The 24,860-nt window shown below is 32.7% G+C and overlaps 1 protein-coding gene across 1 annotated transcript in view; it reads right to left on the minus strand.

The window, feature by feature from the left end:
* Positions 1 to 6,899: 6,899 nt before the first annotated feature.
* Positions 6,900 to 24,860, minus strand: part of LOC139511788 (salivary peroxidase/catechol oxidase-like) — a 40,344-nt gene continuing 22,383 nt past the window's right edge. The window contains exons 5-18 of the mRNA XM_071298848.1: positions 23,709 to 23,881; positions 23,133 to 23,309; positions 22,278 to 22,332; positions 21,520 to 21,620; positions 20,804 to 20,902; positions 20,303 to 20,416; positions 19,541 to 19,729; positions 17,976 to 18,115; positions 16,653 to 16,819; positions 14,158 to 14,367; positions 13,202 to 13,389; positions 11,669 to 11,786; positions 11,152 to 11,213; positions 6,900 to 7,112 (exon numbers count right to left, since the gene is read on the minus strand). Of these exons, the coding sequence (XP_071154949.1) occupies positions 11,153 to 11,213; positions 11,669 to 11,786; positions 13,202 to 13,389; positions 14,158 to 14,367; positions 16,653 to 16,819; positions 17,976 to 18,115; positions 19,541 to 19,729; positions 20,303 to 20,416; positions 20,804 to 20,902; positions 21,520 to 21,620; positions 22,278 to 22,332; positions 23,133 to 23,309; positions 23,709 to 23,881 (1,792 nt within the window). The 3' untranslated portion in view covers positions 6,900 to 7,112; position 11,152. The remainder of the gene's footprint in view (positions 7,113 to 11,151; positions 11,214 to 11,668; positions 11,787 to 13,201; positions 13,390 to 14,157; positions 14,368 to 16,652; positions 16,820 to 17,975; positions 18,116 to 19,540; positions 19,730 to 20,302; positions 20,417 to 20,803; positions 20,903 to 21,519; positions 21,621 to 22,277; positions 22,333 to 23,132; positions 23,310 to 23,708; positions 23,882 to 24,860) is intronic.

Raw genomic sequence — 24,860 nt, forward strand, 5'->3', positions numbered from 1 at the left:
GTTGATTTATATAATACATGGTGTGTATAGACTTTTATGTTTTTCGCAAATATAGTTATTTGACATAATTTAAATGAAACAATTTTATACTAGATCTAAAATGGTATCGCCTTCAGATTGTAGTAGGTAGGACATTTTGGATTTTTTTTTGTTTGAAATGCATTTGAAATTTTTGATTTGCAAGTCTTTGTCTTTAAGCTACTTTGACCATTAGCAAAGTAGCGCGCTTCACTACCAGCATGTGTCAAGGATGTAGTAGTATTCATCTTCATTTTCATTTCGTGAAATTCTCATTTAGACGCAAAAGTCTGTTTATTTTTAAGCAACAAAACGGTTTACTATTTGCCAATTAAATTTTGAATTCATTCGAAATTAATTTAACATAGTACTAGAACACACCCGCGAAATCGCGCGGGCATTCAGAGCGTAGTTTAAAGTATCAGTATGTAAAGTGTTGTTGGAAGAATTTTGTTAAATACAGAATGACTGGAGAATTTCAGCAAAAGTATCATAAGTCATAGGTTATTGGGGACAGGAAAATGTTTTTTTTTACCCTCCACCTTTATTTCCAAAGTTCCCAATTTTTGGTTTTCTATCAATTTCAATATCAATCTAATTAAAAACAGATCTCTCATCGCTCCTGTTTCTGATATGTCGCGTGGGAGATCTAACGAAACCCGCTTTGAGGTCACATGTGAGTGACCTGGTAGGTGTGTCTTTTTCTACCAATGAAAGTGAGTCTTCCACGATCTTTGAAGTTTAACGTAAGGTAAAGGGATGTAACTCATTTTATTTACGACGAAATCATCAGTCAAAATAATGCATAAACTTTTTTGATTGGCTTATTAATAGGTCGTCAACTCATTTGCATATCATTATAAATTCATAACTTTTAGTTCACTCACATGTGACCTCATAGCCGGTTTCGTTAGATCTCCCACGCGACATATCAGAAAACGGGAGCGATGAGAGATCGGTTTTTAATTAGATTGTTTCAATATGAACATACATTTAGTATGTTATGAACATTTATTTAAGTAAGGAGCCTGTAATTCAGTGGTTGTCGTTTGTTTATGTGTTACATATTTGTTTTTCGTTCATTTTTTGTACATAAATAAGGCCGCTAGTTTTCTCGTTTGCATTGTTTTACATTGTCATTTTGGGGCCTTTTGAAGCTGAGTATGCGGTATGGGCTTTGCTCTTTGTTGAAGGCCGTACAGTAACCATTAATTGTTAATTTCTGTGTCATTTTGGTCTCTTGTGGAGAGTTGTATCAACATGGCAATCATACCACATCTTCTTTTTTTTTGTAATCAATGAATTTTGTAAAAGATTTAATGACTGGAGAATTTCAGAAAAGGTATCAAAAGTGCACATGAATAATTTTAGCGCTTCTCTGTATATTATGAACATTCACTATATAAATAAAGTGTATTTACTATCAATTCTAAGTTTTCTAATCGATCCATGGTGGTCATTGATATAGTATACAGACCCTCTCTATTTAATAAACTCTGTGACCACCGTGGATAGTAAACTTGAAAATGATAGCAGATAGAATTCTGAAAATACACTTTATTCGTAGTATATGTATGTTCAAAGTATACAGAAAAACGCAAACCGGAAGTATAATCTGACTTAAAATTTTGTCCAATGACGGGACAATATCCGGATGCCCTTTTTCTCGATTTTCTCCCAAAATAACTCAATCTGAATAATCATTTGAATGGATGACAAATGCGACTACGCACTGTACCTATAGGACACAGAGGCGTGTTGATTAATTTATTGTGGAAAGAAGAGAAGCGACACCAAAAATGAGGTCTTCTCGTTTAATAGTACAAGTACACACCCGTGATATCGCGGGTCCGTGACTGAATTAAAGTATATAACTATGCCTAAGCCTTATTTTAGTAATTGGTATTGTCATCTGATTAAGTCATGTCGATTATAAGATACACAGTTTTCTCTGCTTTCAAATCTTTCTGTTTGAACCCGTCGACCTGGAACTTATCAATTATTGAGGGGGGGCAAGGGGGGTCCCCATAACAGCAAAACAGTGAATTGATTTGGTGAAAAACAGATAACAAGGAATTGAAAAGGGACAATAACAGATAACAGTAAATGAAATATGAAAACAAATCTGTCCAGGACCAATCCAGTAGATGACTCGTAGATCTTAGTATATAACTTGTGGTATGGACCTAGAAAAATGTAATTTGTGTAAACAAGACGTTTCGGCCGTTGAGGCAGTTCTGCCTTGGTTGATTTTTTTCCGTAACTTGTACATTAAGTTATAGTATGGATGTTGAATTTTTCTGAACGAAATTACTAGTTTCTGTTTTTGATATACGGATATTTTTAATCTAGGGCATTTGAGGGTCAATTTTTAATGATTTAGGTTTTTTTATTTAATTTTTGAAAGTAGTGCAGCCATTGACACTTTATTATCAATTTGATTTTTAGATTTTTTATTTCTGAAAAGCAATATATATACATTTGTACTTTACAAGTAATAAAAAAAAACATAGATGCACAATATATTTTTTTTATTTAATGACCTCATGATAAAACTTACTTATAAAATACAAAAATACCCAGATCAGTGGAGACAGGACATGTAACTGGCACACACATGCCAGTTATGGTTATTCTGATAATAGAAATTGACTCAAGTGACAATTCTGATAGTATAATAGAAATTGGACCTAGTGAAAATTTGGATGACACCAAGTGAAACACAAATCATGCATCTTATGTGAAATTATAGAATATGGAAAATTTGGGTACAGCATTGCAGAAGCTGTAGGATTTTTAAAAGGGTATTTGTCGAAAAATTAAACTGAAGACACATCTTTATTTGCATCAATGATTTCTGAGCTTCAATTTTCGCCATGTGAAGCAGTTAAAAAGCTTTTAAAAATATGATGGTCAGGATTCTCTTTCATGTAAATGAAAAGAGAGGGAGTAGCACTTATAATATAAATGCTAAAAGAAAAAGATGTTGTATAATTCCCAAAGCCATAATTCAAACCCATACCACTTAGTAATGTAAAACGATTCAAAGGAGAAAACTAACTGCCTAATTTATCCACAAAATAGTTGACGAGAAACACAGTAACAAACTACAACCACTGAATCCAGGCTCCTGACTTGGAAATAGGCACATACAGAATGTGACTGCGTCAACTTAAGCATGCTAGTTGGTGTCCAATCCTCCCCTAATCAGGGACAGTGGTGTAATAGTACAGCATAAAGATTATTATGTGGTCATTGAATAAAAAAATCTATAGAGTGTACCAATGCTTTTTTTATAACAAAATCCATACTATAAGCTATTGTACAAGTAATAAGTGAATTATAATTTGTACAAAATGCTACATGTTCACAGACAACGGAATTTATTACAAAGGATAATAATAATATATACTGGAATGGTCCTGGGTCCAATTGATTTTAATATGTTTATGTGATGTATGTTACTGAAATTCTTCTGCAAATACTTGGCCACCCGATATTACCAGTAGAAAGACCCCAATAGATATACATTGTAAGAAGATGTGGTAAGCGTGCCAATGAGACTATTATCCATTCAAATCACAATCATTTTCAATTATCTTCAATTTCTACGGAAGATTGGCTGTCAAAATGCTAACATTCCAATTTTCAATAACAGTTAACAGCAAATAGATTCTCATAATAACAGATAACAAAAAAGATAATAGTCCTATTTAACAGCTAACAAAGAATAAGACAATAACAGCTAACAGTAAATATATTTTCAGAATAACAGATAACAAAGAATTAAAATGCCCCATAACAGCATAACAGTTAAACCCCTTGCCCCCCCTCATTATTGGAAATATTAATTATTTGCATTGGAAAACAAAAGGTCCAGGCTATCCAGGAATGGGGTATTTTTTAATCAACAGCATTGTCCTATATTAGTTATCTTAGAAAGTCTTGCTGATTGCTGAATAAAGCTACAATAGGGAACAATTTGACAATGATTGAATTTAGTAGTGTCAGCCCTTTGATTATGACCCGTGTATATAGCAAAATCCTAAATACACCGTTTGGTGGTGCGCCTGTCAAATGCGGAACGTACAGATAAGGTAATAGCTAACAGGTGAATATACTATTGGTATCGGTATCGGATTAGACCCGGAACTTGTTAATTATTGGCAATATTAATTATGTGGAAAACAAAAGGGTCTGGAGTGGTGTAATTTTTAATCTACACCATTGTCCTATATTAGTTATATATAGAGTTGAATTCTTTGATTTATCATTTTTACCCGATGACGGCTGACAAATTGGACCTCGTAATTTTAGTATTATAGATAGATGTCGTTGACATGTGGTATGAGCACAAACACCAACATTATACTTATCATACTAACACATGGTTGATACCACTACTTACGGGTTGTAAGTTCTAAATGTACCATCATGATGCTTTCTGTACTAGCAGTTACATTTTTAGCTCTTCCCATCACTTTTCCCATCACTTTGCGTCCGTCGTCGTCGTCCGTCGTCGTTAGCTTTTACAAAAATCTTCTCTGGACTACTGGGCCAAATTAATCCAAACTTGGCCACAATCATCTTTGGGGTATCTAGTTTATAAAATGTGTGGCGTGACCCGGCCAACCAACCAAGATGGCCGCCATGGCTAAAAATAGAACATAGGGGTGAAATGTAGATTTTGGCTTATATCTCTGAAACCAAAGCATTTAGAGCAAATCTGACATGGGGTTAAATTGTTCATCAAGTGAAAATCTATCTGCCCTGAAACTTTCAAATGAATCGGACAACCGGTTGTTGGGTTGCTGCCCTGAAACTTTCAAATGAATCGGACAACCGGTTGTTGGGTTGCTGCCCCGAAATAAGTAATTTGAAGGAAATTTTGCAGATTTTGGTTATTATCTTGAATATTATTATAGAAAGAGATAAACTGTAAACAGCAATAATGTTCAACAAAGTAAGATCTACAAATAAGTCAATATGACCAAAATTATCAGTTGACCCCTTTAGGATTTATTGCCCTTAATAGTCAATTTTGACCAATTTTTCGTAAATTTTTGTAATCTTTTACAAAAATCTTCTCCTGAAACTACTGGGCCAAATTTAACCAAACTTGGCCACAATCATTATTGGGGTATCTAGTTTAAAAAAATGTGTGGAGTGACCTGGCCAACCAACCAAGATGGCCGCCATGGCTAAAAATGGAACATAGGGGTGAAATGTAGATTTTGGCTTATATCTCTGAAACCAAAGCATTTAGAGCAAATTTGACATGGGGTTAAATTGTTTATCAGGTCAAGATCTATCTGCCCTGAAATTTTCAGACAAATCAGACAACCAGTTGTTGGGTTGCTGCCCCCGAATTAGTAATTTTAAGGAAATTTTGCAGATTTTGGTTATTATCTTGAATATTATTATAGATAGAGATATACTGTAAACAGCAATAATTTTCAGCAAAATAAGATCTACAAATAAGTCAACATGACCAAAATTTTCAATTGACCCCTTAAGGAGTTATTGCCCTTTATAGTCAATTGTTAACAATTTTCATAAATGTTTGTTAATTTTTGTTAATTTTTGGGAAATATTTTCCACTGTAATTACTGGGCCAAGTTCATTATAGATAGAGATAATTGTAGCAACAAGAATGTTCAGTAAAGAAAGATCTACAAACACATTACCATCACCGAAACACCATTTTGTCATGAATTTATCTGTGTCCGTTGTTAATATGCACATAGACCAAGGTGAGCGACACAGGCTCTTGAGAGCCTCTAGTTCTTAATATTTTCAGTTCTCAGAGTGACTTCAACATAGATTGCCACTTGGACAGCTTTGGCTGTTTTGTTTAACTCTCTTGGTTTATGGCAACAAACTAACAGTATCAATCTTGCCAGTGATGAAAATTCTCCAATACACATGTGTCGTTTGTCTGGTAATCAGTTTCTTTCATCACATCGCATTGAGGTTTTTAGCAATAACGCATATGAAAATGTGATATTAGGGTTTTTTTTTTTATTTTGCTATATTTTGCCTCACATCATTGCATGAATGTGTGTTTTGTAAATTTTCCAGTTTTTTTATGCAGAAATAAATCAACTGTTTCAGTTCATTTATTGCTACAGACTAAAGAGTACTACGGAAAATACAGATAAACACAAAAGACATGAAACACAAAAAAAAAGCGTAATTAATTGATTGAAAGCCAGAACTGCACACATTTATAAAATGCAAAACATATATTTTTCTTGATATTCAATCATAATATCTGGAAAAAGTGGTGAAAAAGCATAAATACAAATATGAAATATATAGCTTAAATTGAAATATGAATAAATATAATCAACAAAATTTAAATCTTGGTCAATTTATAAACTATATTTGTTTTTGTTTCAAAATCAAAACAAAAGAACTTTTATTTGAAGACAAATATGAAATACTCTTTAGATATTTCATAATAGATGCTATAATAACTTAGCAAGTGAAACTTTAATTAAGAATTGAATGCTTCTTTTTGTAAATTTATTGGGGTGTAAAAGCGTTGACCGAAGTACATTTTGTATGAAGCGCGGAAGCGCTTCATTCTAAAAATGTACGCACGGTCAACGCTTTTACAACCCTATAAAGTTACAAAAAGAAGCATTCAATACTTATAATTACATTTTTTAGCTATGATCACGAAAACACGAATTTTATATATTTCATTATTTAATTCACCTGTGCACTTTATTGTTGGAGCACCTGTTATCATGAATGAAAAGTTGTATTGAGCATTACAACTGCTTACGGAATAACACGTGATGTGCAGTTAGCCAATCAGAATAAAATATTATAATGAAACATACATCTAATGTAATTATTATAAATATGAATTACAATATAGTAAGAATTACTACAGTATGCTATGACGGGTGAAATTCTAAGTTTGAAAAATATGAAATACAATAAGTTAGAACTATTACAGTTAGGAATGATACAGAAATGCTATCACAAGTAAGTGGTCTAAAGATTGTTTACAAGTTTATCTTTAAGGAAGCAGTCATACTACATAATCATCTGTATGTCCGTGTGTTGCCTTGTATAACAGTCTGAAAAATAAAACAAAATGATATCTGAATACTGCGTTAAGACAGACTGAAGAATCATTGCTGAACAGAAATTAATGGAGCCAGTTTTTTCCTTAATTTGTAAGAATTAATTTCATTGACGTTCGAATTTGTGCATCTATTTTTTAGCGTAGAAGAATATCCATAATTGATATTAACCTAATGTTGATCTCTAGGTATCAATATTTATCTGTGTCGTTTGCTTGTAGATTCAGTACGTTTATTTCATATCTTCTTATTATCAATTGATGATGACACCATTTATTAAGTTTCTATACGATATCTTAGAAACCGTTAATCTGATGCTTTTCAAATTTTGAAATGTTGTTTCTGATGACAAAATGGAAGTCCAGTTCGATATTGACCATTGACACTTTTGCTGTTTAGTAAATATAGTCTATACAATACGGAACGAGGCACTACATTGCTTCCTTGCTATAACCTAAAAGTCCTATAACCAATGATTTTTTTTTCAATCTTTGAAAATGGAGATAGTTTGATTTTGACGATTTTCCTTTTTGCCGTGTAAGGGTTATAGTCCTTGATTGATTTGGAAATGCCACCTAATGCATATTGTGTGTGATAACTTAAGAGCTCTTGAACCACCTCTTTTCAAAAACGATGTTTGCTATGATACAATGCAAGTCTAGATTGATTTTGATGACTTTAACAACATCCTTTCAGGGTTTGTCTTTAAATTACTTTTTTAGATACAAGAAACATGCTTTTTTTCGGTTATTTTGATCGTTGTTACTTTAATTTGAGCCTTAGAGAAGTAATAACATCATATAAAAAAAAATCCGCATAGAATATTACTGAAAAAAGGAAAATAGCTGAAAACAAAACGAAATCCAAGGAGAATTCAAAACGGAAAGTCCTTAATCAAATAATAAAAATCAAAAAATCAAAAGCTCAAACACATCAAACTAATGGAAAACAACTGTCATATTCCTGACTTGGTACGAGCTTTTCCTTATGCAGAAAATTGTGGATTGAACCTGGTTTTATAGCTAGCCGAACCTCTCCCTTGTACAACAGTCGCGTAGAATTCCATTATATTGACAAGATTGTGTGAGCAAAGCAAACAAACATAATAGTTAAAGTTGCCAAAATTGGCATTCTATATCATTATAAAGAAATCTATAATCCTTAAAGGGCTATGAGCTGTCTAATTCGTGATACCGATTTGACCTAAATTCTCATATTTGATTTATAACACGTAAATGTATATCCAAATTAAAAAAAATTAGTGTAAATAAATAATTAATGATATATACTTAGTCCTTGATAGTCCTTATGGCACACAGGGCAAGGACAAAACGATACATAGACTCGATAAAATGATCAACATTTCATTAGGGTTTTTTGTCTAGGCGTCATTTCATTAACCATCTAGATGACCTCTAAGACTGATCTAGATGACCTCTAAGACTGTCGATGGTCATTTACCCGATATTAGCATAACTTTGAGTATATACAGATAGCGACCACGTGCAATTGAATATGTCTAGGTCTGATAGATTTCCTATAATAGGTTCAAATGTCTGTTTATCATTGTTTTTAAAGAATTATTTTTGTGGATCAAATTTGACCAAGTAATTTATCTTTGTTTTAGTTTTAATATTGACATTAGTTTCCTTTTTATATGTCAATACATGCGCAATCCATCTCCAGCCAAGGGGTTATATTGGAGGTCACATGAATACAGATTCATTGAGGTTCAATAATTCCCCTCATCCAACGCTCTATTATATTGTTAGGCTTTTATATAATCTTTTTGTTTTGTTAATATAAAAAAGAAGATGTGGTATGATTGCCAATGAGACAACTCTCCACAAGAGACCAAAATGACACAGAAATTAACAACTATAGTTTAAATAGTTGAAAATTTAAACTAAGGAACTAGTTTAACTTAACAAAATAAAAAGATTAGATAAGAGGCGACCACTATAATAGCGCTTTGCATGAGGGGAACATATAATTCAAATTAAAATTCTTTCCAAATGTTTTGGACTGCAAAGTTTAATAACAAACTATCTGAATTTGCATGGCAGGTGATACCATCAGATATTTACAGTCCAGCAACAGAGGTATCGATCTGGTGATACTAATTACATAAACAGTATGAAACTGACGCGACCTTGACACAATGTATTCAAAGCAATAGGTATGAAGAATGAAATTTCAGATCACTTAAAAAACCATCTTCGCTAGCCAAGGGTTACGATCCACTCCCATTCTCTTCACCCTTGGCAGATTGAGCTAACATTTGTGATATCAATGTTGCGCCATCTATCGGAAGATTAAAGTCACGCCCATTCCGAAAACATTATTCTTGACCAATGGTAGCACTTTAACTCTTCAATTTGGAGGTAAAAACATGGTAGCGTCTAGATTCTACACACTTGGTAAAGCCGGAAACGAAAATATACGTCAACATTCATGCATTTGTGCATGAAACATACACAGGAACTTCTATTAGTTGATTAAAAACATTCAAGTTGTCACTAAATATAGTCGTATGATGTAAAGACTTGTTGCACAATAAACACGTGGCAATTGTTTACAAACACTTTCTACATCTTCACGTGATCATGTTATTGGTGCTTTTTGATTGGATGCAGCAAGTTTCTACTGCAACCAATAACAATCCTTACCTTGTGCCTCCGAAATTTTATCTCAATCCGCCAATGGTGAAGAGAACGTGAGTGGATCGTAACCCTTGTCTAGCGAAGATGTTAAAAAACTGAAATGATGTGTAACCTTGTAATTCCAGGCACATAATGAGATACTAATTTTTTGGCAGTTTAATTGTGTTCGTTTGTTTAGCTCACACATTGTTCTCAATATAATAGAATAATATACAGTTGTCATACAAATGTGAGGTGCTACTAGCTGTAAAACAAGGTTTAATCCACTATTTTGACAAGATGACCATTGACAATACATTAATTATATAGATGCTTATCTGGTGCAGTAAAAAAAGTCAAGTTAGTGTTATTGTTCAAACAACCAATAAGTTTCATAGAAAGAAAACAGTCATCTCTGGAGTTAAAATGAACATGTTTTAAGGTAGCACAATACAAAGATTTGTTCACTCCCAATCGGACAACTTTAAACTGATGTAATTCATTTAATCCTGCTTTATATATTATAAATGAGGTACCAAAAGAAAGAAGAAAGATTCATCTTTCAAATTGTGATAATTTCATTATGACATAATTATTACATAATTAATAATTAATTATTATGTAATAAGTTGCTATATTGTGATGTCCACACTTGAATGAATTTAGCGTCTTTGTTCTTCATACCATCCCAAAATATTTAATAGATTCTGGTACAACACAGCTTGACCTCCAAAACTGTGTCTCAGATTTCCAAAATCATCAATAGAACAAATTTTATACCCAATTGAATTTAGTGGTCTCTTATGAATTATTGTTGCAAATTTCATTGTAGATTTATGAGAGAATGAAATACAATAGGAAAAATCTGAGACACTGTTTTGGAGGTCAAACTGTGCTGTGCAAGAATCTATAAAATATTTTGGGATGCTATGAATAACAAAGAAGCTAAATTCATTCAAGTATGGACATCACAATATGGCAACTAATTACATAACAATTAATCATGTAATAATTATGTCATAATGAAATTATCACAATTTGGAAGATTAATCCTTCTTCTTTCTTTTGGTACCTCATTTATAAAATTTAAAGAAAGATGAGTGGAATTACATCAGTTTAAAGATGTCTGGTTGGGGATGAAAAATCTTTGTATTGTGCTACCTTAATATTGAAATTAAAGTATTATCTTTTAAAATGTTTAAAACTAATAGAAGATAGCATAATGTATTCGTAAGCCATACATACATACGTTAGTATATTAAAGCATACGATGACCTTTCTGAGTTTCAAAATAGGCAAACTGCACATACAAGTAATATTGATTAGAATATAATGATAACTAGATTACATGGAGGAGTTGAGAATTATTTAATGTGTTTGTATAACCATACCTTATCCTGCCCATGCACTAAAGTCCATTTGTTTGATATTTCTCTCATTTGAACACGGTTTTCTGGAAATAAATAAAGTTTTTTTTATATAAATATTGTATCATTGACCGACATTTCCGCTTAAATCAATGTATCAGAAGTGCAAAACTGTGCAAACATGCATATTATCAACATTCACTTCAGTTTCAAACTGAAACAACCGACTTTTTGACCACATATTTAATCTTGAAAGTCTTGCTTTTGGTCTCCATGGTGTTTATCATCAAACGATAAATTAACCTCCTCCTCAAAATGAGGCATTAAGAGTAAGAGCAATGGTTCAAATGTTAGAACTGCATGTTTGGGGGGAGTTCATCTGTATCTTTTTGAACTTATTCTTAAAAAAACATACTGAGCGCGTTGTAATGGCACAATGCAGGACCTTGGATCATTGATAAAACTGCTAATGTATTTGACGAAATGAAAACGTTTTTCTGACATTATTATGGAATTAAAATAAAATCAAGTGTAAACATACCTTCCACCGGCGACATTTGCTGGATTAATAAGTGCCCTTTTGTGTATTTCTGACAAACCTGGTACATTTTTACATAGAATCCCAGCCAGTGTCACTTTTCTTATTTCCGCAAGCTTGCCTAAAACACAGATTTAATAGATATTGTGAGATAAACAGTTACAAGATGCAAAATCCCCTTTTTCATACTTTAGATGCACATTTCAATCTTTTATTTTTCCTCGGTACTGATAAATACTTAGCACTAGAGGTAATAAAAAACACACCATACTATACAAAAACTCATCAAAGATACCAGGATCAAATTTTGTATCTACGCCAGACGCGCGTTTCGTCTACAAAAGACCCATCAGTGCCGTTCGAATCCCACAAAGTTTATAAGGCCAAATAAAGTACGAAGTTGAAAAGCATTGAGGACCAAAATTCCTAAAAGTTTTGCCAAATACAGCTAAGGTAATCTATTCATGAAGTAGAAACGCCTTAGTATTTCAAAAAATTCAAAAGTTTTGTAAACAGTTTATTTATAAATATGACAATATCAATGATAATTCATGTCAGCACAGAAGTGTTGTAATAGACTGCCATAAAACTCAGACACATTTAGAGATGAATACATTTTCCATTTGAATTACTTAATTTGATATAAATAAAGGCCACAGTTCGACAGTCATAATCGATTGATAGAAGAAAATCCGGGTTACAAACTAAAACCAAGGGAAACACATGAAGATAAGAGGAAAACAACGAGACAACAGAAAGAACATTTACACTAAAGGTCTAATACCACCAAATCATGGTACGTCACATCCGGTTGTATACGAAAATAGGTCGAAAAAAAATATTCCCTTGAATTTGACAGTTGTAGGTAATTAATTCTACATTTTATTGCAGTAAAAGATTTCTGTGTCATAAACATATGTCTTGGGTATTTCAAAGCACCATTATTTTTTATTTGGGATTTCTATAGAATATTTTGTAATCTTGAGGTTACATGGTGACTAAACCTTGTACACAGATAAAATAAGGGGAGACATTTGATTGGGTAATTTCCAGTGATGGTTATTTTCTTATATGCAATGAAATGTTCTGTGAAATTTTTTTCTATAGTACTGGACAGAAAAAAAATATTCATGCCAAGTATTAATTTTCTTTATTTGAAACAAAGATAAATTCTACACATTTTTTTGAAAAGTGAAATTTAACAAAGACTAATAGGGGGAAATCAATGGTGGTATTACACCTAGACAAAATACAAAACAAAACAGTTTCTATTTTCAATGTCAGTTCTTATGTTATCCTTACGTTTTCGTTTTCTGTATATTAACGTCGAATGTTGTCTAGTTAATACTCAAATTATGACTAAGCAGCAGTGTTTAATAAAATTTTGTTTGTATATTTGTATGTTTGCTGTTTTAATATTTTTGTCATGCCGTTGCAATTTTGTCTTCGCCTTTAGTTAGAATTGCCCTTTGGTATCTTTCGCCTTTGTGTTTATTTCACCACCTTACATTATACCACTTCTCATACAGTACTTACTCTCACTAAAACCCTCTGGTTCTGCTCTTTCATACCAAAACCTGTCACCATTTCTTAGGTTTTTAAATTGTTCGCCAAGGATGCAGCCGAAAGTCTCTCCTACGTATGTAAAATCACCACCACCGTTTAATTGTGTACTTCTTAATTCTAACATGCCACCAACGTATACATCAATATCATGTACACTCCTAAAATAATGTTATATGTATATCAAATCAAATTGTTTATCAAACAGCAAAATAATATAATCAAAGATTATTTGAGCATTTTAATTTAAAAATTAAATGGTGGTTGAAGTCATTTGATGGCCACTTTTATAATGTTATATTAACTTTTATACTAAATGCATGTACCGGTGGTCCTGGGATATAAGGAGGTATTAAATGGCAACAAAAATTATGGTCGGTAAAAACTTGATCACTTATTTTTCAGAAATCTGTAAAAAGAGACATTTTTTTTAGATCTAGTTTGCCATTATTCCCCAGCATTATAATCACGTACTTTTCCTTCCAGTCAACATGAATGTGTTGCTGTAACTTCAAGGGAATAATTGAATGACAAAGAAAAAAATCTGTACCAAGTCAGGAATATAATAGTTGTTATCCATTCGTTTGATGTGTATGAGCTTTTGATTTTGCCATTTGATTAGGGACCGTCCTTTTTTACTATTCCTTAGAGTTCATTATGTTTGTGTTTTTTTTGTTTGTAATGTTCATCTCTAAAGGTCATATCAAATTTGAAAAATAAACTGATTTTTTTTCATTTACAACTTGGATGTGTTCTGCTTTTAATTTTAAAATATGCAATTGATTAACATATTTTCATGCAAATGATGAACTATTCAAAGTCTCAATGTTTTTAAGAAGAGTGTGCTTTTCTTGCAATCATGACACCTCTAAACATCCCCCTTTGCTAAATCATAGTGATATGAAAAAATGTTGAATACGCAAACTTACTTATAAATTTTCTCTAACTCTCTCCTTAGTCTACGCTTTATGTATGTCATGCTCGCCCAATCGTCATTTTCAACTGGAGCAGGAAGCTTGCACCATTTTCGCCATTCGGTGTATGATGGTAAACCATGGTCTCTTCCTCGTTGTATATTTAAACTCGTTAGATCTAAGGACGTGTTGAACAATTTGTTTCTAATAGCATCCGAAAATTGCCTGCAATAAAAAAAAAAAGCGAGCAAAATATGAGAAAACTAAGTATTATTTTAGAAGCCATTACAATTATACAAGCATATAGTCCGAATTAAACTTACTTTACTTCATATTTTGTGTATCATTTCATTTGTTTTTTACAATTAGAAAAAATGTGGCGCAACAATATCATAATTGACCAGAATTTGTGCCAGTTTGATCAATAATGACCACACGGATCCAAACATAGATCATTCATAGTGCTAAATATGCATATCGTTAGGAATTAACATCCGTGATTTGATCATTAGGAATTAACATCCGAGATTTGATTGTTAGGAATTAACATCTGTGATTTGATTGTTAGGAATTAACATCCGTGATTTGATCGTTAGGAATTAACATCCGTGATTTGATCGTTAGGAATTAACATCCGAGATTTGATCGTTTGGAATTAACAACCGTGATTTGATTGCTAGGAATTAACATCCTTGATTTGATTGTTAGGAATTAACATCCGTGATTTGATTGTTAAGAATTAACATCCGTGATTTGATTGTTAGGAATTAACATCCGTGATTTGATCGTTAGGAATTAACATCCGTAACACAGTGGCGGATCCAGAAATTTTCATAAGAGGGGGCCCGCTCCAGTCACGCTTCAGTGATTCCCTATATAAGCAACCAAATTTTTTCCAAAAAAGGGGGGGCCCGGGTCCCCTGGTCCCCCTAAATCCGCCTCTGTAACAAGTTCCTCGTTATAACAGCGATTTTAGATACACATTTGCATGTATATCATACTTGTTACTGAATGTACATGGACCAGGAAAGAGACAATTTAAATAAAGGCAACAGAAGTATACCGCTGTTCAAAACTCGTAAATCCATGGACAAAAAACAAAATCGGGTAACAAAATAAAACTGAGGGAAACGCATTAAATATAAGAGGAGAACAACGACACAACATTAAAATGTAACACACAGAGAAACGGACCAAGCATCAGACAAAATCCGATGAGAATAACAAATATGACATCAAAACCAAATACATGAATTTGGGATAGAAAAATATCTTGACACGTCTTATAGTAATGTGAATTCACACTCAAATATAAGAGAAAACAAACGGCACAACGGAAACACAACGTTAAAATGTGACAAACACAGAAACGAACTATAATATAACAATGGCCATATTCCTGACTTGGTACAGGACATTTATAAAGAAAAAAATGGTGGGTTGAACTTGGTTTTGTGGCATGCCAAACCTCGCACTTTAATGCAAGACTGAAACTCAAACACAAAAACAAGCTGGAAAAACTGTTTTCGTTAATTTAATTTCGAGTGAATGATGTAATGTTGAAATGTTTAGGAAAGTAGATCATTTTCCTTTTTACATTGTTTTCTGATAATGTTTAAGCAATGTTGTGTTAAATTAAGATTGTAATTCCATTGTACCTAAAGAGTTTATACTTATCATGTAACTTAACGAAAATAAACGTTATATCTATAATACTAATATTACGAGGTCCAATTTGTCAGCCGTCATCACGTAAAAACGATGAATCAAAGAATTCAACTTTATATATAACTAATATAGTACAATGGTGTTGATTAAAAATTACACCACTCCAGGCCCATTTGTTTTCTACTTAATTAATATTGCCAATAATTAAGAAGTTCCGGATCGAGTCCGACACCGATACCAATAGTATATTCACCTGTTACCTATTACCTTATCTTTACGTTCCGCATCTGACAGGCGCACCACCAAACGGTGTATTTAGAATTTTGCTGTATTCTGTTGAGTAAAAAATACTCCATTCCAGGCCCTTTTGTTTTCCAAATTATTAATATTACCAATAATTGATAGGTTCCAGGTCGACGGGTTCAAACAGAAAGATTTTGAAAGCAGAGAAAACTGTGCATCTTATAATCGGCATGACTTTATCAGATGACAATACCAATACTAAAATAAGGCATACGCATAGTTATATACTTTAATTCAGTCACGGTTTCGCGATATCACGGGTGTGTTCTAGTATTGATTAAAAAAGGTGAAAGAATGTCATCATAAAAAATGAGGCTCCTCGTGGGGTGTCCAAGTCATCACATAATCACAAATTGTTTTGCATAAAAAATTAATCTAATCATTAACTATATTTTTGAACAAGATAATCAAATAATCAAAAATAAAGTCCTAGATGATCAAATAATCATGAAATCTTTGGTCTGGTAATCAAATTATCCAAATATAAACAGGTATGTAATCACATAAACCCCATGATGAGGCTCTAGTCTTATACTTACTCATCAGCTTTAGCTCCTTGAACAGTTGTCATAAATCGGACTAATTCCAATACCTTGGATCCAGCTTCATCAACCAACATGTGTGGATTTTTAAGAGTTTCCTCCATTTTTGTTTCCTCTGTGATAGTAGTGTAATCGGCATCCATATGAGCTATGTGACTTGGTATCTATCAATTTCAATGTGTTTGATAATAAATTAAACATCTGTTATTAGGAATGTTGTCAAATTGTGGAATTTTACACGACTGTCATAAAAGTGAGAGGTTTAGCTAGCCACAAATTCAGGTTTACTCCACCATTTTCTGCAGAAGAACATGTCTGTACCAAATCAGGAATATAACAGTTGTTATCCATTCGTTTGATGTGTTTGGACCTTTGGTCATATTGATTTTTCTATTTGATAACGGATTATTTTTTTTAATTTCTTTGGAGTTCGTTATTTTTGTTATTTTACGTTCTTTTCCTAACTGACGATTGCTAGGAAATTGATAATTCATCAAATTATCGGCAGAAGAGAGCACTTTGAATTGTAAGGGCTAGAAAAATAAACATTTTAAATGGGTCTACTAAGTTTGAATTCATATCATGGTAGAGACAAAAAAGTTGCCTGTGAATTTATTTTTTTTAGCAAGAACCGTCGAAGATATCTGATACTACTACTTTTCGCGTTGCTTAACATGTATGTACAAATAACTCCTTTGATGTTTTGAATAACACCCATGATTGACCGATATGATGTAACTTTTTGCCTGACCCTCCAACCCTCCCTTTTCCCCCTCTTTTTTTGTCTTACCATTCAACTGTACACGTCTTTTAACGTTTTATGGAATGTTTCTCCTTTGTTTTCCCGAAACCCATACCGTGTAGAACGCAAAAATGATCCGGACGATACAAAAATTGAAACCCTAAACCAGAAAAACTGCTGCTTACTTTTAAGAGTCTTGTTTGACAGTATGTGAATGAATGAAAACGATGTTCTTAACAGACAAACCTTAGGAAATGTGTACAAATAAATTGCATATCCTAACAAATATGTTATGGAAGTACACTTCCTCAACAGTGCAAAAACTACATTGTCTGATATTAACTGAAAAGCATTCAACTCAACATTTTGATACCAAAGACTATAAATACACATTATAACCTGAGAATTTGTCAAAAGTCTAAAGATTAGAGATAGTTGCAGAAACGTTACAATGTTAGAAAGTTTGTAAAAAAAAACGGGTATAAACTGCTAGGAGAGGCATACGAAATTTTGAAAACAAAGAAGTTGGGTTATAAACTTAGCGAAGGTACAACATTCAACATTGATCTAGCTCATACCTGACTATGTCCAAATCGTAAAGCAGCTGTAGCAAATCCAACTGTTATTCCGGGATTGACTGTATTGTCGTAATGATTGAAGAAGCCTGTAGGCAACAGTCCTAAATCACGCTTTATTATCACGTCATCAATAAACACATCTAAAAAAAAATACATAAATGTGATATAAGAATGCTAAAAAGCCTGAGCATTTCAATTTTTTTTTTGGGGGGGGGGGGCATGAATTCTTAATTGTCGATGATATCTGGTACTACTACTTATAGTTTGTTTCTGTGTGTGTTACATTTTAATGTTGTGTTTCTGTTTTGTCGTAGTTCTCCTCTTATATTTGATGCGTTTCCCTCAGTTTTTTTAGTTTGTAACCCGGATTTGGTTTTTTTCCTGAATATTAATTTCGAACAGCGGTATACTACTGTTGTCTTTATATATAGCATTTAACTTTCTTATTTGATTTGCTGAAAAAGTGATTATTTTGGCATCCCAATTTGTGAATTCGAATACTTAAGATTAGAATAGCACTTTGATTGATACTTAAAATATTTATCTGATGATAATCATAAAAACGAAAGCGTTCTATGTTCGCATCATATTTGGTAATTTCATCTTTATAATTAGGCGAGATTTGTTGGCGAAATGTTGTTTTTTTACATAATATCTTACTTTTGTACATATTCTGTCAAAGATAACATTATTTTGCTTGTCAAGAGTACCGATATGGGTGCCAAAACTTGGACAGAAATGCCTTTTAGAGAAATTCCCATTTTGGTGTGATAGATTGTTCTTGTTCAATTGTTAGTTTCCTCTTTAAAACTTTATGGACTCTTTGTGCGTTTTTTGCCGTAGCATTTTTACTTTTTGACTCGGAGATAGCATAAAACTTTTTTTTCAAGAGAATTACACAACCATTGATACGAAATAAAAGTCAATATTTCAAAAACTCCTAACCCTCAATGCTATGATAAGCACAACGTTACTAGTCTTTCATCGATTCAATTTAAAGCGATTAATTCCTCATTTTTTGGTGTTTCAACTTCCGATGGATATCGGTATAATGGACCAATTTTCCTCGTTTTGTGAGTACTGTGATGGGCTGGGGTATCATCTATATTGACTGTATAGTACCGTCCTTTGCCTGTATCAATGATATGGTTTGTTCGATTGCATGGTGTTCCCTAGTAACTATGTATGATAAGTGTTGGATGTATGATATTTCTCATTTAGATTACCAAAGATATGTCGTGATGAATATTTTGTATTTTCCTGTCACTGATGACACAGTGATATAATCCTGCTGAATACATGGCATATCATCGTCAAAGATAAAAAAAAAACGTTACGCTCGGAGTTGAGTAAATGATATTTCACTGTCGATTATTGTTCATAACATGTTTATTTTATATCTATGGTACTTCCAAGTCATTGATGGTTAAGTCCATGGCGTTCCACCATTGTTTGAATTAACATTCTAACAATCTTAAAATACAATGAACCAAAAAAGGGTAGATCACCCTATCGACACAATTTCCACTTCTAGATATAGGGAATGAATATCAAACTATACGTACTTGCTAACCATTCGTTGTAGGTGATATGTTGAATAATAGCACCTATTATCTTTCTGGCTTCGTTAAACAACTTATCATCAGTCCATTGGGGTTGACGTGCCCTTAATTCATCAACTATGCGGTTATGTTCCTTCATAAAAACCAAGTGCAAGGATCCAAGTCCAGGCTGAATATTAACTCTCTCGTCACCTTCAAAACAAAAAGTTAAACCAGGTTGACGAATATGAAGTAAATTGATTATTTGTTGATTGGTGTTGAATGCCACTTTCATTACTGACATGCTATTTCGTGACGGTCAGTTTTTAATGGTGGGGGAGCTGAAATACCAAGGAAAGAACAACCGACATTCAGAAGGAAAACTGACAATATTAGTCAATTGAGATTAAACCCAACATTGTCGGCAGACTTGTGCTACAGTAGTTCGAATACTTGACCACTCGGCCACCCAAGTCCTCTAATATGAAAAAGAAATATAAAAATGTATTGAAATGACGGTGTCAAGCACTGCTTTTTATGTTTCATTAATATGTGGTGATTGCTCCAATACGTCACAACAACAGAAAAAAAAACCCAAAAGGGTGAGTTTGAGGCCCTTAACGCATATACAAAAGAAAAAACACAATTATAATAAATGTGTTGCTCTAACCATAGTGGTGCTTACAGAGTGAAGAAATATATGTTTAACTAATTTTTATGTTAAAGAGAAAGTAATTCGGAGGAACTAATCTATAAATTATAACGCTTATACATATAATAACATACCAGCTAACTGACAATAGTCATCTGAATCTTCGCCGGTTAAAGAGCAAATACTGTCATCAGAGGAGTCTTCAGGAAGCAAATTTCCATTGGCTGCTAATTTTACTTTCAACTTGCCTTAATGATAAACATTTACAATGAATTATTAAGAAAGAAATACATTCATGATTCATTATCAATGTTCCAAAATTATGGATTGCATTGCATTATACTTTCACTTTCGAGGAAGTTTTAATTCAAGAAGTTAGAACTAGGCATAGGGACATGTATACAATTTTTAAAAAATAATTAACAATTGACAACAATTTTAATGAATGTATTATGAAGTTTTAATTCACACGAATTATTGTGATTCTAATATCTAACTAGACGTCTACACTGATAAAGTATTATACAAACATCCAACCATACTATCCACACTGATCTGTGTCCACACTTGTAGTATATAAATTGTTTTCCACAGATTTAAAAAAAATCAGGAACTAGTCAATGTAATATGCTTACCACCTGCATCTCTCAGTGCTGTTACCTGACTTGGTGTACTACCATAAACCTGGCTACCATCTATGAATGAAGTTATCACATTGGTCAGCTGCTTTCCATCTATTGAATGATAAAAAACGAGAATTTTTATTAAAAACCCGATTTACTTAGTTTGAGCAAAATAAGTTGAATAATTGTTTTGGACATTTTATTTAACAGGACAAGCGATAAGTATCGCGCTATTCTTGAGTACATCAAGATACCTAAAATAGATAATATCATTTTTTTAATACTTTTCTCAACAAGTCACTTGATTAAATGTAAATAAAAGGATTTTTACATGAAACATCTATTCGTCAGTTGGAGGCCATATTTATGTGAAAAGGGCTATCATGCGTTTTGAGTCATAAAAGCAGATAAAGACCTTTGTCAGTAAATCAATCGAAACTAGTTTGATTTTGTCTTAAAATAAAAAAATAAAACAAATTCTACCATTGCTTCACATGCAATATCATATTTCTCTACTATCGATAATTCAGCTTTTCAGAATTTAAAAAATGTCTTCGGCATTCTCGTTTTAAAATAAGAAAATCTAACCACCGGTAATGGATGAATATCGGGCTCAAATGATGCAATCTTGATTAACACCCCCCCCCCCCCCCTTTTCCTTGATGGTATGGTCCCTAACTATTCAAATAAACACATTAGACACCAGATTGAAATTAAATTATCCATACCACTAAGTTTAACAGCAGCCGCAGGAGCCGATCGTACAAATTCCATACATGTTATACCTAATTCATCATTAGCGTCCACTCCTATGGCCATACATTCGGGCCTGAAATTTAATTTTAAACAAAATATTCAAAAATCACCGTTAAGCAGTTCAAGTTTGCTCGTTAACTTTTTCACATTTTCCAACTGTCTTTTTATAAAACAAATGTTTTCATTCACTTTGATATATGTGATTTCAGTTTTGTGAACTTTTTTTTACGTATAAAAATTACATAAACCAACGACGTCTCCCATTCGACAGTAGAAAACATGTAAAACAAAAACAGAGGCACGTTTAGATGTGAAAGTTATATTTAAAATACGCAGCTTCTGGTTGCAATTCGGACGTTGAATCTAACACCACATGTAGTTAGAATGTACGCTTTCTGATCGTTGGAAACTAATTGTAACAAGCGGTCCGTAAATGATCTTTGGCAAAGCAAAATTTCTGTACCTATCAAACAGGAAATCTTGTTCGAGTGACAGTCGAAATTCGCGACCTAATATTTGCGAAACTACCTTATAGATTTATTTTTAATCTACTTTTGTCTTGACTTTTCGTGAAATATTTGCCGTTGGACGTTAGCGTTAGTCAAACAGCAAATCAATCAATCATTTTACAAATTCATTGAATATTCAGATAGCTACCATTTAAATTAAAAAGAATTTTAAAATCAAATAATTTATTGATTGTTATATTTATGAAGACAAGTACATGTACCTTTCAACAGGACTATTGCCATCCACGCAGCATGATATTTCGGCGCCATCTTGACCTATAACAAAACATATTTCAACATTAATGCAAAAAAAAAAATCAATTGTGTTTTGAAATAAAATGTATATTAAATATATTTAAAACAAAATTTAATTGAAAAGGGTTACTCAAAAGTTGTTTTAGCGTGGTTGGGTTTATGTGGGCTAAGGTTTTTTTTACACATAAACACTGCCATTGGGATAATTCTCTCCATACTTTCTATAAGAAAAACGCCACCTACTTCTGTTTCCTAATCTTGAGCGTTTAGTTTTGTAATTATAGTAAATGTTTTGTAGTCTTTATTTGATTCATGATTTACTCACAAGTTACAAGAATAGATCTGGTCATATTGTATGGACAGTTGTCATATTTCTTAGAGATACCAGAATAATTAACACAGGCTTTGAAGAAGGCCAATTTACATGTGATGACCGAGCAAAAACTTACTTTATATATTTTATTCTTGTCTAAAGGTATAACGATCGACTTATTATGTCCGAATCTAAGACCCTCTCCGAAAACGTGAGCCTATGTACGTCGGGGTATCAGTTACCCAAACAGTAACACTTCGGAGCAACAGCTAATTAAACTACACTACCTATGAAAAAAGCATTGCTTTCCAGTAATCCATTACCTCACACTTTCCATACCCTTTCAATTTGTTTTGTCAAATTGACCTGTTGAAGTGTAAGCACGGTTCGTTAAACATGTTAAACTTAAAGTTGAACACCAAAATCGATTTAAAAAATCCAATAAAATGTGTTTGGAAAGTTAAGAAACACGATATTTTTATTTATTCAGTATTTTATTTTGTCATACCTGTAATTTGTGGCGTGAGTACAATATCATGGTCAATAAACTGTCCCCAGTTCATACTCATAAGGGTGTTGAAACTTTCATTAATATCATTTTCTGCGCTAGCAAAAACTGCATTACTCAATTCTCTTGGATTTGGTAGGACTTCTCCATTGATTACGCTTCTTCTGGGTTTGTCCACTACAAATAATTCACATAGACTTTTAGTTATACACTTTATTCACCTGATTAGGTTCTTTCCTCCATTTTACTTTGATAACAGACGACCAAAGGAAGATAGCACTTATAACATTATGTATATAAAAAAAAGGAATTGTCATGCAGTACTTATTGAGTATACGGAATAGTATATAAAGGATCTGGATTGGTGTAAAATTAAGTTATAAGGATAAATATGTGTGACTTTAACGAGAGTTGCAGGTCTTTTGGTTATAAAACTTGACTCTATAGTCGGAGTACAAAATTCCGACAAATCCAGAATTTTGATTGGTTGATATTTTTAGTCTGAGTACGACAATTGTACTCGAAAGTTTTATGATTGTAAGCATATATATACAATTGCATACAATAGGTACTCACCGCTATTTGTTTCGTACACTTCAGATAAAAATCTAGGTTGTTGTTCAAATTCTGCTCCCCAAAAAGGATTATTCAGGTTGTTACATTGGCCATCAATAGTTCTGTATGTATGCACATCTGGAATGTTGTTGCATTCGTCTGGTGTCATCCTTTTCGACCTTGAAGATTGATGTCTGAAATTAAAGATTTAAAAATAATGACGTAAATCAAAACTTCACAACTCATTTTGTAAGGGGATGACCAATTCACTGCAAGGGGGTTGTGGTTTGTTTAAAAAAAAAAAAAAAATCGGATCCCCAATTGAATAAAAAAATATGTGGTCAAGCAGATGACAAAAGAAAAAGTTTTAAATTTTGCGCGATTTTTTTCTAGTTTTTCATTTAGACGGAAAAAACATACCCTACCCCCTCCCTTGATGGTTGCTCCCTAAGATTATCTGCTGACTGTCAAGAAAATACTCATCTCACCTATTCCTTTAAATATGTGGCGCAGTTACTGCGATCAGTCAGAGAAATGACGTTTCCAAGAAGCAACAATATTTCTGAATTGAACTTTATACATACAATATTTATCGATATCTACGGAGCCGATAAGGGCCATTAAAAAAAAAAAAAAAATATGTCGTAATTTTTTTTAGCATGTCGTAATTTCGACATAACATGTCGTTATAACGACATCGCTATGTCGTAATTTCGACATAACATGTCGTTATAACGACATTGCTATGTCGTAATAACGACATCGCTATATATTTAAAAGAATATGTATTATGATTGCCAAGAGACTGAATGACAAAGAAATTAACAACTATAGGTCATCATAAAGCTCCCAATAATTAGAAAAGCCCTCGCATAGTCGGCTATAAAAGAGGGACGAAAGATACCAGAGGGAGAGTCCCCGAAATGCTGTGTGGCAGACAGTATTATTAATTAATTATTAGCTCCCTTGGTAAAACTCCAAATTTCATATTTGATGTATTTCATTGTTAAATAATTTAACCACATGAAGCTTAATAAGTATATATTTGTTAATTGCATAGCTTTTGCTATTTGAATTCATTGGTTAAAGATATTTATTTATATTGTAAAGTTTAATATTTGCATCGTCGCAAAATCTCTGGTACCTTCTTTGGTTACCTTCTGTAAGAAACTT

The sequence above is a fragment of the Mytilus edulis genome, chromosome 2 (assembly GCF_963676685.1).
Source record: "Mytilus edulis chromosome 2, xbMytEdul2.2, whole genome shotgun sequence".
Taxonomy (NCBI): Eukaryota; Metazoa; Mollusca; class Bivalvia; order Mytilida; family Mytilidae; genus Mytilus; species Mytilus edulis.